Raw genomic sequence first — 17951 nt, forward strand, 5'->3', positions numbered from 1 at the left:
GTTACATCAAATTTTGACATTACCATATTTACTTTCAGAAAAGGAAATAACTAAGAAATTGAGGGGATTAGTCAAAAGGAGGCTCAATGGGAGAGTACAGAGGGTCAAATTCCCTTCATAATGATTACAAACTCTGTATTTAATAATCTAGAGGAGGCCAGCATGGGAATAACAAGCAAAGTCAAAACAGCCATAAAAGGTAAGATCCTGTCGTTAAAAAGTAGCAGTCTTGTTGAAATGAGAAAAACAAGAAGAAACACAGATTCTGGCAAAACAAATATATGTTGATTAAAAACAAAAACATTAGGACAAGTAATAAGCATTTATTTACATAGAGTCAGGAAACCAGTTATGGAGACAGTGGAGTACATTTACAGTTGTCATCCCCCCCCCCCCCCGGAAAAAAGTGTTCTCTGACTTTAATGTTTACAACCCCTGTGGCATGGATTGAGGAAGATGGAGACCTGAGGCATGGAAACTGTGGGGAAACCAGTCAGATGGAAGCCCTGTTGATACTATGCTACATCAGCAACTTTAAAATCTGGCCTGCCCATTAAGCAAGACTCACATTAGATTTACTGTGTGCTGATTAACCAGGCTTAAAAAGTTACATGCATGCCAAATGGTGACACTTTTGCTCTATAAATGCCCAAGATAACTTATTCATAGAATCATGGAGTTGGAAGGTACCTCCAGGATCATCTAGTCCAACCCTCCGCACAATGTAGCTTAATTTAAGAATTTGTTTCATCATTACCATGTTGGTTCCACCTTAAGAAAAACTTTTATAGTGTTCTGGAATGCCTGCAGTTCGTTGACCCAATCAGAAAGCAACTGCTCTGATAAGCAGTCTCTCTGTTAAAGCCCATTTTGAGTTAAATCAGATGACCTGGTAGAGGCAAAAACAGGAATTAATACCATTTATGGCTCAATGGTATCCAGTTAGACCCAAACCTTGAGTTTAGACATAAGGTTTCTGCTCTGGAACCAACCTACAGCAACTTGGAAAGTTCAGTGATAGTAATTCTTCAATGGGCCAGGCAACTGTGATTGGAGTATAATGTGAAATGCATGCAAATGAATGACCCTTTAAGCTGTGACCTGATGTGACTGATTGGCTAGAGCTTAGCTCTTCTTTCTGTCCACCTCCACAGCCTTCCACCATTGTCTTTTGTTTAGTTCTTATATTAATTCTGTGGGTTGAACACACCACTGCTATGCAACTCTACCACACTCTTTACAGCCCTACATGGCAATTTAAGAAAGATTATTTTATTGGAAGTGAGGAATTAGGAGATTTCTTTTTTATCCTCTTCAGTTTTCAAGGTTCTCCTAAAATTAAAACAAAAAAGGCAAGTCAATGGAGAAATGTGAAATAAAAAAACCAAAAAAAGCTTCTTGTGAGGATCAGATAAAACTGAGAGAACATAATACACTGGAATTATGGAGGCACATCAACCAACACAATGGGGCAGGGTGTAGGTACCAGGAAGTTCTGTAGTTTACTCATCATCAGGTGCATATTGCATTATATGTTCTAATCAACAGTAAGCTTCAATCATCACAAATGCAAAATACTGATCATTAACTCACCTAGCCACCATGCTCTTCAATATAGCCTCTCACTTGAGTATTTCCTATGACTAGCCATGCCAGTAAAGTTGAGCTAACCACAGGAGGGATTATTAACAGTTCCTCGTCTCTAGAAAACACACTCCCTTTAGGAGACTTGGGATACAGCACTTCTGATGCTTTAGAAATCAGCAAAGTTTGACATTTTCTTATGGAAAAACAATGCTATCTAATTTTGTAACCCAGTTGTTGCATTTAAAAATTGTAACCCATGTTGAATCTCAGTGAAAAAGGCCAACTATAAATCAGGCATATAAAACTTTAAACAATTTTATTTTGACCACCACTGTAATTTTTCGTAGCCATGATACTTAAACTACATAGCCCATGGCTTTCCCTATTGCAAATTAAACTCATGCATCTGAACACCAGAGGGCAGCAGGACAACCTGAAGCCTAGACTTGTAGGCTCAGACTGTGGTAGAACTAGTTTTCAAGCAAGTATGAGAAAGGTTTTGCTTCCCAAAAGTGGTTAGAGAAAGATTTTGTTCTCACAGTACAAACACGCACATTTTGTGTACTGTACACACTCTGTACATACATGCTTAAAACTACCAAAATGTTCTGTAGAAGAAATACGGGGAGAATGTAAACTCTAGCTAGCTCCTTTCATTGCAGAGACATGCCTTTTATCTCTGCCTCAAGGAATTCTGACCTATACCCCATGGGTCTCCAGTGCTAGTGTGCACAAGAAATAACTACCTTTATAAACATATATATAGAATCATACTATACCATATATATAAAAAGCTTACCATCCTTCCAAGGATGTGTTCAATGTTTCAAATCCTCCGATTGGCCCTCAGTGGGAGACACACCCCCAACAGAGAAAAGGCAGTTGGCCACTCAGGGCAAATTGTGGGTTTTCCCCACCCCTGGCCTCCTCCTCGAAAAACAACTACTCATCTGTTTTAGGCTGTCTTGTGCACTCTGAAACAGCTGCGTGGCAGAGAGTGACTCACCACTGTGCAACTGTTTTTGGGCCATCTTCTGCAGTGGTGGGGAGGGCCTCCCTGCCATTCAGCTGTTTCTGCAGCTTTCAGTACCATTCATGAACCACCTCAAACGGCTTTAAAAATTAGTGGAAGTTGCAATGGTAGACCTGTCATGAATTCCTTGTTTTGGTCTTGAAGAGCCATGTGGGCAGAGGCCTAATTAGTAACACCTGCAAGATGGAATGAACTGTCACTATTTACATATCAGAGGTGCTTTCCCTCATGTTCTGTAACAAGAGAGGCATAAGGTTTACTTTTTATAAAAGCTGGGAATGCAGAAAAAAATATTCAACTGCTGCTCATAAGAAAATCCTGACCCCCCCCCCCTCCACTCCCCTATGACTACTAGCAGGGTACCCTAGGGCAGAGGAAATGTTTGGAAATCTTCCATGTAGAAACAAAATGCTGATATGAGGAGCATGTTTTGTAGCTCTTGAGAAAGCTCTTTCTACCCTAGCATCTGAGGATCAGCAGAGGGAAAAAATCAAAATCTTTCTTTTCCAGACTACTAAATCTTATATTTAAGGTATTTTACTTCAGTTTAATTGTCCCTGTTTAAGTAACTGATTTGCTATGATTATTTTCCTTAGCTTATAAAAGTTTACTCTACGAGATGGTAAACTCTTGTCTTAATAGCCTAGGATAGTATATTACCTTTCCTTCCAGAATCTCTGCATTGACTGTATCAATATGCCAATCCAGGCCTCTGGATTGATCTCCTATGTATTGCAGATGGCTGGCAATAGTAACTGAGTCAAAAGCACTTGTAGCATCCCCTGCAGCTTAAAAGAAAGCAAACATACAATTACAGCTACCATTTTGCCCCCTCTTCCAATAGTGTTATCCATATCCCAGCATAACCCACATAGCATTAAATAAAGGGTTCGCAACATTACTAAGCTTGCAGAGATTTCTGGAATTTTGAGAAAGACAAAGGATATAACCACAAAATGAGAGCTTCGAGGGCTGAGGCCAACCACATAATCTCAGGATGTTTCAAGTTAAAATGGAAACAGCCATTCCAAAAGAGCACTCCCTTTTGATGTAAAGGCAGAACCTTTTAGGGTCTTCTGAAGCATACCCAAAAAGGTGAAGAAGAACAGCTGGTTCTTGTATGCTGCTTTTCTCTACCCGAAGGAGTCTTAAAGTGGCTTACAATCTCCTTCTCTTTCCTCTCCCCACAACAGACACCCTATGAGGTGGGTGAGGCTGAGAGAGTCCTGATATTCCTGCTCGGTTAGAACAGCTCTATCAGTGCTGTGACGAGCCCAAGGTCACCCAGCTGGTTTCATGTGGGGGAGCACAGATTCAAACCCGGCTCGCCAGATTAGAAGTCTGCACTCCTAACTACACCTAAGGACACTGAATGGCTCCTTGCTTTGAAAAATGCATGCTGTTTGATTTCAATATCCAATTAAAAATATAACTCAGTCTCCAGTGTTTAGAAAATCCCTGTTCAAGCTGCATTCATCTATCTTTATTAACCAGGTCTTGGTTTGATTCCAGGCCAGAGGTACAGTGACAGGAACATGCCACAACTCTCTCTTCTGCCACTTCAATCTCATTTGCTAAATTAGATTTAATATCCAACTTTCATGGCAGAAGAGCAACCCATCATTGGCAAGGGGAGTTCCAACAGCAAACCAGCAGTAGACTAGTATCTATCATGGTTACAAGCTTTGATTTATCAACTAACATTTTAGTTATTAATCAGTGGGGTGATATTAAAGGCACAATTGTTTATTTCCCCCAAGTTGTTTTGCTTCTGATGGTAATAGGATTTACAAAAAAAAAAAAAGAATTTGCTAGTCTCCATCTCCATGTAATTCTGAAAAGTGAATTGCTAAAGCTAACTAATATTTGTACGTGAGGACCATCGGAATTGGATCCTCCAGAGGGCTGCTTCTAGAACAATTCATTGCTATATCTTCCATGCTGTATCATCAATATACCAATGTTTATAAAGAAAGTTCCTAATAAACTCTTGGTCTCTAACGAGGGGAGCCCTTTAAACATCTCAATCTTCTTTACTTGAAGTTGTTAAAGCAGCTGTTCTTGACCTTACAGCTCTCAAGAAATTCCAACACATTTCTGTACAAACTTCCATATCTCCCAAGTAATAAATGATCTTACCTGTTTCAGGCATAAGTACAGGCTGTCTAATTTGACAAGCAGCTATTGGTAGATTTTTCACTAAGAAATTACTACGCAAGGCTTCCACAATTTTCTCTGTCTGTTCCTCAAAGGTCATTGAGTTCTTAATGTTAATGTTTCTTTGTATTCCACATATAAGAAGCTGTTAAACTTTCAGTAGTTTTTGCAGACAAGGTGTATATAAAGAGTTTCCAGCAGCTTCTCCACAACTAGGTTTTGTGGACCCAACTATATACTTTGCAAAAGGAAGTTATTTGTTCTCCAACTATACAACCTCAATAAAAGCACTTGCACAATATCAGCAATAACAGTAAAACTACCAGGAAGATTTAGTGCATGAAGCTTGATGGTACTCTTTCTTCCTCTATGAAGAAAATATAGAAAAGATGAGTTTTTAAATAATGCTGGGAACAAAAACAGCTATGACCCATTGCTTTTCATATAATTCTACATGATGCTTGCAGGATACATCGCATATCTATATTTATGGGCCTTTCTTTGATCACAATTGCATCACCCTTATATCTGTTTCATAATATGCATTTTGTAATACCTACATGCTGATTTAGTTCATTTGTAGTCCATGTTTCCCCTTTAACTTGTTCCACTGGTCTTCTTTTCTTCACCTGGGATGTTGAGGATCAAAACCCCAGACACTTGACTATTTGGGCATGTCAAAATGTTCTAATGGTCATTTTGAGCTTTCAGTAGTCAATATTCTGTGACATCACTGTCATTTTGAAAATTTAGTAGCAACTTATCCTACCAAAATCAAATAAAGCTATCTTTTGTAAGTTCATTTTTGTTTATTTTGTTTTTTAGCCAAAATCTGCTCACAAAAATAAAAATATGATAGGGCACCTGAATAGCTTACAGAGTAAATTGAAAGACAGTTTAAAAGCTTATGTTAGTTCTTGTCAGTCATATAAGCCAGTGGTCCCCAACTTTTTTATCACCGGGGACCACTCAACGCTTGACAATTTTACTGAGGCCCAGCGGGGGGGTAGTTTACTCCTCTACTCTCAACCACTGCCCTAACGCTCTCTGACTCTGGTCGCTATGGTAATGTTTAAACATCCCTTCAAAATAAGATACAGACATGCCACAACAATGAACATAAGGAACATTTTATTTTCATGGACATTTTAACTCATGACAATGACAAATCAATGGGAACCCTGAGCTTGTTTCTCTGCAACGAGATAGTCCCATGTGCACCTGCCGGATCGTGGATGAAGTAAAGGGCCGGGGGGAGGGGGGAAAGAAGGCGTCCTTCGCGGCCCACCTCCAGCTAGTCGACGGACCACATGTGGTCCACGGCCCACAGGTTGCGGATCGCTAATATAAGCCAGTAAGTTGCAGGGTTAGCTGTCAGACCCTTCCTTGCTTTCAGGAGCAGTTTCTGTGGACACCTTTCATCGACATTGCCTGCACCCCACTATTATATTACTTTGCAATTGCATCTTGGCACTCAAAACATACAAATATGGGTCATTTTTGCCAAAGACTGACCAACAATGTCTGCACCTCTGCAAAAATGGGAAATTGTACTGTAGCCAGTTGCCATGCTTTCCAGGAGCTGCTGTACTTCCTCAGATGACATTATCCTCAGTCTTAATGTTTCTCTCCCCTCTATAGAAACAATATCTATTTGCAGGTCAATGGTACACCTGAGAACTGTTACTAATTCCATCACTCTCTAAGCACTCCTTCCCACCACACCTAAGGAACTCCATTAGCCATTTAACTCAGCTACCACGGATAAACTCATTTCCTGTCCTCTTGTCCCAGAGTCTTCAAGATGCTATTTGCATTTTGCTTAATTTGGTTAATATAAGCATGCCTTTTTTTCTTTCCTGGGAAACCCTTCATAGATCCTTCTGAACCATTATAGGTACTATCTCTGTCCTGGGGAAACCTTTGGGACTGCACCCAGTGCTTTGTCCACTTCCAACAAGAACATCTGCTCCCCAGATTGCTTTACATTTCACTGGTAATCAAATTAAGAGCCCAACATTCACCTCCAGACACAAACCTGGCTATTTAAGGTGAATGCCAGAGCCAATGCATCTGCTGTGGTTTCCCTGTTGCTGGTGCAGCTGCTAACACAATGCTGCAGCTATGAGGCTTCTACATGGTGGGTTTTCCTAAAGTTTCCAAGCCCAATCCCTGAGCAGCGCTCTCCCTTGTCCTTAGTCACAAGGGATTTTTTTTACCTTAAAAAAATCAGCATTAGAATATCATGTTATATGTACCAGCTTATCTGAATCCCCAGCTTTTGTTTTAAAAGTCTCTCACCGCCACCACTGCAGAGATATGCTTTCCCCTTATATGTCTGTAACACAAAGGGCTACTGACTGTTTTAAAACAAATGCTGGGAATTAGAAAACTTAGTACACTTATTGGAATAATGATATATCTACACATAACAACATTCTAGTGCTGATTTTTAAAAAGTCTTTCAGAGGCATGGAGAGGAAATTGCTACTACAAGGACAGGGTTAGGAAAAATGGCTGCCATGTGGATGGGAAACCATGAATTTTCCCAACCACACAGTAGCCATCCGAGTTTTACAGTGATCTTTCTCAAAACTCTGGTGCTAACCAGGTTTGTGAAAAGCAGCATCCACAATGATGAAGGTAAGCAGGAAAAAAAATCTGATTCCCAAAAGAATTGAACACAAGTCAGAAATGGCAGAAGTTTCACAACGGAAGTGACCTTCAAAGCAATATCCACTATTGAAAGTTTCTAATCCTCCAGGACATTACATCAAAGAACCTTCTAGTTACAAGAGAATGAAAATGTATGTTTATATATCTATTTGTGAATGCACCAAACTGCTGCCCCAAGCTTATGTTCTTCTTCACTACCTGGTTTTCTCAATTCCATTCAGCACAAAACAAATATTTGATCACTCCATTTTTAGTTTGTTTTCCATCAAAGTATCAGTAGGCTTAGTTAACCCTGAGTTTTCATGACCTTTCCAAGTGCCCCAAATTCCTTCATCCTTGCATCTCATCTCCTTCCATTAGATTACAGACTATGCCTATACCCTGACTATAAAGTTTCACATCACACCAAATGCTGAACAATGTCATGATCATATCGTAAGGTGTACAGGATCAAGATGTCAGTCCTGCCACTGTCCCCAATACAGTCCTCAAGATTGAGATGAAAGCCTGCAGTGCTTCAGGTTTGTCTTCACTCTGCTTCACTAACATCTGCATCTCTACGTTTTCCATCTCAAGCAGAAGCTCAGTCAAGAACAGGCAGCCTGCATCATCCTGGGCTGCCAGGTAGGCTTTCCAGACCTGGGAATCAGCTTTACTCATAGCAATAGTCTGGATATGGACAACCTGCAGGGCAGCCTGTAAGGTATCAGGATGCACATTTTCTTGCCAGGGAACAGCCTTCTGGCAACCCACAGCCAAGTTCAGCCAGTTTCTCTCAAACTGTTCTGCAGTCAAACACGTGCTAGGGATTAGAGTAAGACTACTTGAGCTGGTGGCAACATCTGGAACTTCCTCTTCCTTTTCTGTAATCAGTGGCTCTGAAAATAGGAAACAGAAGCCATGTTAAGCCATACAAATTCAGTTTGGCACTGAATGCAGGAGACTCATATGTCAGCTTTTTAATGCAAAATGTTGGTTTTCATTAAGGAAAATTATATAAAGATAAGAGGGAGGTTAGATAGCCAAATGAAGTGTTACCTTCTTCCACCACTGTGGAGGCTTCATAGGCATTATCTGTGTGGCGAAGCTCAATAACCTGGTTAGCAGTCATGGCTGCCCACTGCTCTTTGCCATATATGGGCACCAAGGAGTTAAAATCAGATGCCCAAGCATTCACAGAGCATTCTGCCTGATCCTCCAAAAGCTGCAGAGATAGATCAGATGCAGGGCTGCAAAGAATCCTTTTTGTCTCTTCTGTACCAGCTTGCAAAAGACGATAGTAGAACAAAGCACGATCCCGTACCGTCATGTCTGTTTCTTCCTCTGAAAGAAAGATGCATTTGCTCACAACAAAGAGCACAAGAGTACTTATTTAGCTCAGATCTTAGCAATCCAATGCAAAAGAACTGGGTTTGCTTTAGTTCTCTTAGAGATGTGGCACCTACAAGCAGAAGCACATCATAAAGCTATTCAAGGTTATTTCAATCTGGCCTTAAGTTTCCAGATATTTGTGTATAAGTTAAATGCCATCAAGTTGCTTCCAACTTATGGTGATCCTATGAACTGATGACCTCCGAAACATTCATTAACTGCCTTGCTCAGGTCTTGCAAAATGGCTTCCTTTATTGAGTGAATACATCACATAGACCCATTATGCACGGGGGTTTTCGCGCACATTCGGGGTGGAATGGTGGCGACTAAAATCACGGATAACGCACGGAGCCGGCTGCAACCGGCTGCAGCTTCGGTGCATGCCGCCGAAAAAGCCGCGTCAGTGAAACGCGGAAGAAAGCGCAGCTTCCAGGTGAGCGGGGCGCAACCAGAAGCGGCGCCCGGATCGGCGCGTGCATAATCGGTTACTCTGGGTTTTGCCGCCGTTGCACCCCGCCCCGTGTATAACCGGTATGCGTCGCGTCTTCCCCCTCCGCTTTTTCGATGTGACCCAAATTCGCCGTTTCGGCGGCCATGCATAATGGGCCATACTGGGTATTTATCTTTTTATGTTATCTTCAGCTTTTCCTTTTCCAGTAATTCTTGTCTTCTCATATTGTGATCAAAGTATGATAGCATCATTAGTCATTTTAGCTTCTAGGGATAATTCGGGCTTAATTTGATCTACAATCCTCTTATCTTTTGGGCAGTCCACAGTAGTTTCAAAATTCTGTCCTCCAACACCACAATTCAGATGAATCAACTTTCTTCCTCCAGATTTGTTTAAATCATAGCAATTCTGGACATCTGAAACTTCCATGAGTGCAAGATCCCTCAAAGAAGAGGTATAAACCCATTGAAAACAGTTACCTTAAAATAGATGTACCTACCAATGCAGTAATATAGCAATCGACCCAGCATATCTTGACACTCAGCTGGACGTGCCAAGAAGAGGCGCACCAAAGCAGTCAGCAATTCAACCTTCACAACTGAGAAAGTCTCTGATTTCACATTCTCCACAAAATCTTCTAAGACATATGGAGCATTGGGAATTCTTTCTCCATGTACTCCCAGTAGCTGGATTAGAGCTTGCTTGCCCTGAAGAATGAACAAGTGCAGAGCAAATTCAGGGCCAATTTACCCCAATTACAGCATGTTTACCTGTATGACTAAGCTACCAGTATGGCTAAACAACCATGAGTACTTAGGAAGTCAGGGGCCCAATGCTACAGAATACCCTCCTGATGGAAGCCATTGAGGTCATTTAGGATATGGGTAAAAATTATTTCATCTCAGTGAAGTTTCATTAACTGAGATTGTTGACTAGACAACTGTGGATTTCTACATTTGTTTTATGGTTGGATTTTTTGGTTTTGGATTTTTACATACTATGACAAGAAGGGAACATGTGAAACTTGTGAGGGAGTAAACTTCTCTTCCCCTCTCTTCTAATCCCCTTTTCACACCTGTTAGTTCCACTTATCTCCCCTCTTGGATCTCCCCCTACCCCAAGACTTCATGTGTCCCTTCTCTCCTATCACTTTACCATCTTTTAGTTTCAGAGTGGAATAAGAACTCTATATTTGTAGAAGAGCTGGTTTTTATGCCCCACTTTTCTCTACCCAAAGGAGTCTCAAAGTGGCTTACAATTGCCTTTCCTTCCTCTGCCCACAACAGACACCCTGTGAGGTAGGTGGAGCTGAGAGAGCTTTGAGAGAAACTGCTCTGTGAGATGAGCTCTAACAGGACTATGACTATCTGGTGTTTGATGAATGAATGAATGAATTGAGCCATCCCACCAATTACTACCCCTCCAAGCCCAACAGTTCATTACCTCACTGTCCTGGATAGCTTCTTCACAACCATGTAAAGCCTTAGACACACTCTCTGTACATTGTGGACACAACCACACCAGGTCCCGGAATACTTGCACCACAGCTGCAAGGGAACACAGCACTCAGTGTGACAAATAGGATCAAAGTCACTATCTGAGAAGCTTCATAAATGCTGACCTAGCTAAGAAATGATATGCCTAAGTCATATAGTTTTGGATACTTGCTTGAAGCAAAGGAGTATAGATTTCTTAATCCTATTGATGTAGGAATTGCTTAGAATGAATATTATGCATGCATGTGGGGGCTGAAATCTAATTTCTTCAGCAACATGAAAACTGAAAATGAAAAATGATTACATGAAAAATGTGTAAACTAAAGAATGACTGAAACAGCAATAGTCTTGGCACAGTTGCCTTTAAGAGATGACTGAATGTGAAATTTTCACTCATCCTTTAAATAAGAAGGGTTAGAATAGCTACCTGAAGTTATATGCTCCTGTTTCAGTTCCAGGAGCTCTGTTAGTATCCTAACACACTGCTCTGTGTATGTCCTGGCAATGTTGCCTGCAAGAAAAACACATAAAAATTCAAACCTATGAAAATATGGTGAATAGAGCGAGCTAGGTTGATCATAAACAGGAAAACAAGATCATAAAATGAAAGCCAAAAAGAAAAAAAGAAAGAACTTTTAACCTCAATGTGTACATGAACAGTGAAACTTAATACCAAGAATTCAAAGGACGATAACTTATAGGCAGTACAAATGCTGATCATATCAACTGGCCAAATTTCAACAAAGACTTGCTTGAATTGAATGTTGTGGTTCTACTTGCCTGACTTGATCAGAACTTTACAAAGTGAAGTTTTCCCTGAGCTATGATCAAGGCCATCTTTGTAACTTTTAAAGGAGATTTTAATGGTGCCTCTTCAGAGTTCTGCTAAAGTAAAAGAAGAAGAGTTGGTTCTTATATGCCGCTTTTCTCTACCCGGAGGAGGCTCAAAGCAGCTTATAGTTGCCTTCCCTTCCCTTTCCCCACAACAGACACCCTGTGAGGAGGGTGAGGCTGAGAGAGCCCTGATATTACTGCTCGGTCAGAACAGCTTTATCAGTGCTGTGGCAAGCCCAAGGTCACCCAGCTGGCTACATGTGGGGGAGTGCAGAATCGAACCCAGCTCGCCAGATTAGAAATCCGCACTCCTAACCACTACACCAAACTGGCTCTCCAAGTATGTGCCAATTCCAATTATGTGCAAGAACATGTAATATGACAGCACCCATGTCAAACAGCCTTTATTAAGAGAGCAGCTTTTAATTAATTTTAATCAAGAATTGTATGTGGTGGCTTCAATGGGAGCACTAAGAACACTAGAAAAGCTTAATAACACTGTTTTTAGACAATATGATTCTGAAATACAATCAAACTTTATGCTTTGAGACTATGGTACTGTGGAACAGATTCACCCACACGCATAGGAGGGGTCTTCTTTTTCTGTCCTGAAGAACAAAGAATCAGCCCTCGAAATCCTTGGGGGGAGGGGCACTGCTGACACCTGATTTAGAAAAATATATACATTTTCCACACAGACCACACCTTTGACATATTTTTGTGTTTACAGAGAAGAATCATTCAGAATACTATCGTTGGTGCATTTACCTAGGGCAAATATTGCTCCTTGTGCAAGCTCTGCTGACACATCGGTGCAGTAGCCTCTTAACTCCTCCAGTATTTGCTGCACATTCTCATCATTCACTAGTTTGCACAGGACCTCCATTTTCTGGCATTTGATATAATGTGGTTCTGAGTATGAGCAGAAGAACTTTTTGTAATGGCTGCTGAAATGGCCAGGAAGGCTGTCCAAAATCTGGCGCACATGGCACAGGGCAATGAAACAGAGTTCCCTACTCTCAGAGGTGCAAGCAGCCAGGAGTGGCCCTTTAACTCTCACCAGCACATCTGTCTGCACATGTGGAAAATCTTTGGCCAACATTAAGAAGAGTTTTGTGGCAGCCATCACCACACTGGGGCTGCTGTTCTTGAGATACCCATCCAGTAAATTCAAGATGTCAAAGAGTTCTTCCTCACAACGGGGCTTGTAGCGCAACAGAAAAGTCAACACCTCACTCTGGCCCCACTGGTCTAGGTCAGGCATCCTGTCAAAATGAGGAAACCAAAATCACTGCAGTGATTATAACTGCTACAAGTTTTACTTCAAATAAACTTGCAAGACCTCGGTACAGTTTCTTCAAGTTGCAGGCTGATTATTTCACAGGCTCAGGCCATCAATAGATTCTAACACATACAAGAATAAGAAGAAATGAAGACCTATGAGACAGAAGTTGAGAGACCTGCAGTGCGATCCAAATGCAAAGTTCCACTCTTCTAAGCCAATTGACTCCATAGGATTTAGAAGGGTATAATTCTGTTTACAACTGTACTGCTTGCCAATCAACCAGCATCTGAAAGAAAGCTAATTCTTCATGCTACTTGTCTTATTCCTGCAGTCACTAGCTACATATTAATTCTAATAAGGTCTTCTTGAACATAGGAGGGATATGTGAAAATTCTCTTGTCTTTAAACTGTTAGGTGATCTCAGGCATTTAGGAGTCACAAGAAACATAGCCTGAACTGGAGTAGGAAAAATAAGCTACATTCTGCTAGGCTATATAATTTTACTTTCCATAGAATCATTAATGCTCAGCATGGTCAGTGGCAAAAGGAAACGTCGTCGCCAAAGGATCTGCTGGCTCAACATGATCAAAGCCAATGCACGGATGACCATGAACCAACTAAAAAGAAGCAGTCATTGACAGAAACACATGGCAAAAACTTTCCTATAGAATCACCGAGGGTTGGACACGACTGAACGGATAACATCATCATCATCATCATCATCATCATCATCATCTAATTTTAAGCCATTTTAACTGTCACGGGATACCTTAAAACATCTTGAAAAACAGCCACAGTAATAAATGTTCCAAATGCTGCTTGTATGATTGCAGAAAGATAAATTGGACTTTGATTAATGCCTTGGAAGGGGCACAATTGTCTTCAAATTTGTAGCAGATTAAATGGGTGAGGCTGAAACTCTGTTCACATTACTCAGGAGATTTGTATTATATTTAAGGGCAGGAAATTCTGCAGAACCTTAGAGGAAAGTGTACAGACTAAACAAATAATCACTGACTGGAACTTATCCAGAGCTATCCATGAACACTTGATCTGCAAGCTGTATTTATTATAAATACTTCATTTATATCCAGCCTTTCTCCCCACTGGGGACATGAAGTGAATCACATGGTTCTCTTCTCCTTAATTTTATCCCCACAACAACCCTGTAAGGCAGGTTAGGTTGACAGCATGTGGCTGATCCAAGCAAGCTTCCATCACCTCTATTTTATTCACCTTAAATATATATTCACTGCCTTTTGAAAAGAATGATCCCCAAAGTGGCTTGTCACAAATAATTAGTTCTTCTCTGTTAACATCAGGAATACTAACTCTGTTAACCCCAGCAATACTAAAAAACTTCCCCAGAAGAGTCCCTAATAGAATGAGGATTGATTGGTACAGTAATATCAAGAGTCAAATTTGCTAAGCAGATGTTTTCTGCTAACTCACAAAATGAACAGAAGTCATCATCCTTTGGGTTCATGTGACTATTTTAAAGAGAACATACCTGTTAAGAAGATGGTGTGCTATGGGTTTGTTGATGACAACTCCTCCCTCACTTGCTAAGATCTCCTCAAGCGCCCTCAGACAATTCACCACCACAATAGGATCTTGATCACGAAGCAAACTATATAGCTCATTAACTAGTGCACCATCTATAAAAAGCAGGACAGTTAATGGTTACATAAACTTCAAGAAACCTCTCTTAGGAAAGATATTCCTGCAGGGGGCAGTCACATTATATATGCATGTGAGAATGTGTGTGTATATTAATAAATTATCATCCGAATTGAATTTTCACAATAATAAGTGGGCTGACTACAAAATTTGTGAAATGACTGGGAGGAGGGATAGATGAGAAGATTTTCACTTAGAAGACCAGCAGATCCAAGAAAGTCTCTTCAATTTAAAAAATGCCCCGTTTCAAGGAAGTTCAGCAAAGATCTAGCTCCATAAAGCTATAACACAACATGTAGGTGAAATGCAAACAACTTCTTTTTCTATATTTATTGTGACAATAGGAACAACATGTTAGGAAAATGTCTAGAGTGGTCAGAGAAGAAAAAAAAGCTTATTTACCCACTTCACCGTCCCCCTGGAGTTTCTGCATCTTTGCACATCCAAGAACAGCTACTCTCCTTACATAGGAGGCTTTATCTCGCAGACCATTCAGGATTGGCTGTTGGATATACTCTTGTATGCCAGGCATCCTAGGAATATCATATGCTGTCACATTTCTAAATTCATCTTCATGTGTTCTGTGCTGCCCCTCAACCTGCCATTTAGCACAATGACCAACTTAGGCCTCCTTAATATAACTGCTATGAAACTTCCAGCAGGTAAACAAAGAACTACCTTCCATTTTATGCAGACTTAACTGTAAACTACAAGGGTTATTCCAACTATTTTATCCCAACTACTTCTCTAATCTTCATTATTCATCTTCCCCATGCTTTCTTTGCAGTGCTTTAAACATTTACACTTGTGGTGGTCCTTGTCACCATATCTGGGCAGGTAGATTATTAGTAGCACAATTCCATGTGTCAGTTTTTAGCTGCAAAAGTACCTTGCATTGTAATATTTTAAGTGGTACTCATTTCAAGGAACACAGGGAAACTAGTTCTTGAAGCAAAACAAGCAACTCAGAATCATTACTACACGGAGAACAGGGCACTGTACGCACACATTTTATGGTATTTTGGGTCTAAGTCCCAGAACCAGTGTGATGTCACAGTTTCCACTCTTGCACCACTCTTCACTACTGACACAGTCCAATTCTATGAACCACCACGATAATGTAGTATCTCATGAAGCAGATCATCAGGTGTTAATCAATAACATTAGTACTGGGCTAGTGAAACAATACGTTTGCTTATAGGCAGCCATAACAAGGACCACAGTAAGCAGAACCACTTTATACCCAAATCAAATAATTGTCTTACCTAAGACTGCACATGCTACGTAGGGCTAGGCCTCTAACCATGGGGTTCGGGTCTGAACAGTCTTTGCACAGTGTGTTGACAGCTAAAAGAGCTAGATCTGGCTTTAGCGGAGCATATGTACACATGTACAAGTATACTAGCTTCTTCTGGACAATATCAATCGTAGCACTAGCTTTAACCATTTCCATAAAGACACTGGAGACATCTATGCCTTGGGTCATATGCCTGCAAACAAGATATAACTTATTTAAAAGATGCATTTCTACTTACATTTACTTTCAAATTTATGTTACAATCATAAGAAAGGCTAACAAGTATCACTGCCTATATTAAAGTAACTATTACATTAATATTGTTCACACTAGAAGGGGCTGACAAATTCATTATCTACCCACAAGATTCTAGAAGATAAACTTCTTGCACTGAGGTGAAATGCAGTTGTAAATACAATCCATGATGAAGGTTGTACATTAATCTAAGTTCTAAAGTAAGGTCAGTATGGTTCTTTAATGCCCTTCTTAATGTGCCACAAAAATGATGTAACATACAAAATTAATGGGGATCCAATTAATGTTTCAATATTCTGTTATTTAATATATTTAATATTCTGGTAACTATGTAAGCCTGTAGGGGAAAAAAAGGAATCCAATGTCAACTTAAAGACTAACAACTTTGCTGTCCTTATTTTTAGTAACACAGGCATTCCAGGCCACACACCTGATCACTCGCTGGATAACATTCCTGTAGCGAAGAGGATCAGCTTGGATGTGAGGGTTAGACAATGCTTTCTTCAGTTCCTTCACTGTATCCTCTGAGCCTAGGTATGGCATCCTGTAGCCCCTAGATTGGTTCTAAACACTATAGGAAAACCATGGAAAAACACATAAATATTCACAGGTGATGACAGGGATTACACATATTTCCCCTGTTTTAGCATTTGCTCTCTTCAAAACAGACATTCAAACACCAGGGCCTTTAAAAAACTGGTAGGAAATATGTAATTAGGAAACACCCCCCCCCCCCCCCCCCGTCTGGGGGAATACTGTAAGTTCTTACAGGTTTCAGTGGGTATATTCCACCCTCCATCCCTTTATTGGACACTCATAAGGATTGTCTTCTGGATGATAATGATAATTATTTCTCTTTATCTAGAGGAAAGTGCAAGTCTTTAAAAATACATAAGGTCATTTTTTCCCTACATAACTGGCTAGAAGTATGCGAGAATCCTTTATATGGCACAACCCTACCAGCCCTCAGTCATAAAGCTCAATATTCGAAAAGCGACTGGTGGCTCGCAATGAACAGGAGAAAGGAAAACAGTCTGCAGCCTCTCCCACGACTATTGTCACTATCCTCCTCTCCAGAGCCTATCATTTTCCAAGGCAATGAAACAGGCTACCTCCCCCACGTTAGTTTCAAGTGGGCAGTTGTGTTGGTCTGATGTAGCCCAACCAACAAAAATTGTGTCCAATAGCACCTGTCAGGCCAACAAAGATTTATTCAAGTCATGAGCTGCCCTGTGCAGGCACACTTCCCCCACCATGTTAGTTATTCTTAATATTCATGCCTCACGCAGCACACTCAGCCTTCAACGCACCACTTTCAGGGAGTCTTTTCCTGTTGACTAATTTACACCTCAAGGGCTCCAGCGGGCAGCCCTAGTCTGGCTGCTTCCATCACTGGCACGCACCATTCCACGAAAGAGAACAACGATTAACGCACCGCTAAACGTTCGCTATTCTCCTATAGCCAAGCACCGTGACAGCCGCTTGGCCTCTAACAAAGGGGTTTCGCTGCATTGCCCCCAACCCCTGCCACGTTGCCCCACGCAGGCAGGAGGAGGCATTAAGAAAAAGTCCTAACTTCAGACCCCTTGAAACGCGACTGGCTCCCCTACCGTGCCATCTTATCGAGAGGGCCCGGGAAAGCGGGGAGAGGCTGTTGTCATGGAAACCCTTACCCGGGCGAGTAGAAGGGAGGGGGGCGCTCCAGGTCTCGGTCCTCTCCCACCCGCACCAACATGTCAATTTCGCCCGTTCCGCCCACTAGTCTCGCGCCAGCCGGAAACGTTTCGTGGCGCTCCAGTTCAACTTCCGGTGGCCCGGGCGGAATCTTC

At 41.1% G+C, this 17951-nt stretch overlaps 2 protein-coding genes across 5 annotated transcripts; both read right to left on the reverse strand.

Annotated features, from left to right (window-relative positions):
- Window positions 1-1289: 1289 nt before the first annotated feature.
- LOC143836679 (uncharacterized) lies at window positions 1290-6473 on the reverse strand. The gene is made up of 5 exons (XM_077336225.1): window positions 6293-6473; window positions 4658-4927; window positions 3281-3408; window positions 2828-2853; window positions 1290-1332 (listed from the first exon to the last, which is right to left on the reverse strand). Exons 1-5 carry the CDS (start codon window positions 6471-6473, stop codon window positions 1290-1292), a joined length of 648 nt encoding a protein of 215 aa, XP_077192340.1.
- On the reverse strand, window positions 5892-17951 carry AP4B1 (adaptor related protein complex 4 subunit beta 1). Of its 4 annotated transcripts, none has more exons than XM_077334943.1 (11): window positions 17796-17951; window positions 16553-16693; window positions 15836-16060; window positions 14973-15103; window positions 14401-14548; window positions 12374-12870; window positions 11199-11282; window positions 10719-10822; window positions 9775-9982; window positions 8492-8776; window positions 5892-8331 (listed from the first exon to the last, which is right to left on the reverse strand). In XM_077334943.1, exons 2-11 carry the CDS (start codon window positions 16663-16665, stop codon window positions 7904-7906), a joined length of 2223 nt encoding a protein of 740 aa, XP_077191058.1. In that variant the 5' UTR covers window positions 16666-16693; window positions 17796-17951; the 3' UTR covers window positions 5892-7903. The 4 variants fall into 4 exon arrangements, with proteins under 4 accessions (XP_077191058.1, XP_077191060.1, XP_077191059.1 ...); XM_077334945.1 differs by having other exon boundaries at window positions 17733-17857; XM_077334944.1 differs by lacking the exon at window positions 17796-17951 and adding an exon at window positions 17433-17713.

This window comes from Paroedura picta, chromosome 4 (assembly GCF_049243985.1).
Source record: "Paroedura picta isolate Pp20150507F chromosome 4, Ppicta_v3.0, whole genome shotgun sequence".
Lineage (NCBI taxonomy): Eukaryota > Metazoa > Chordata > Lepidosauria > Squamata > Gekkonidae > Paroedura > Paroedura picta.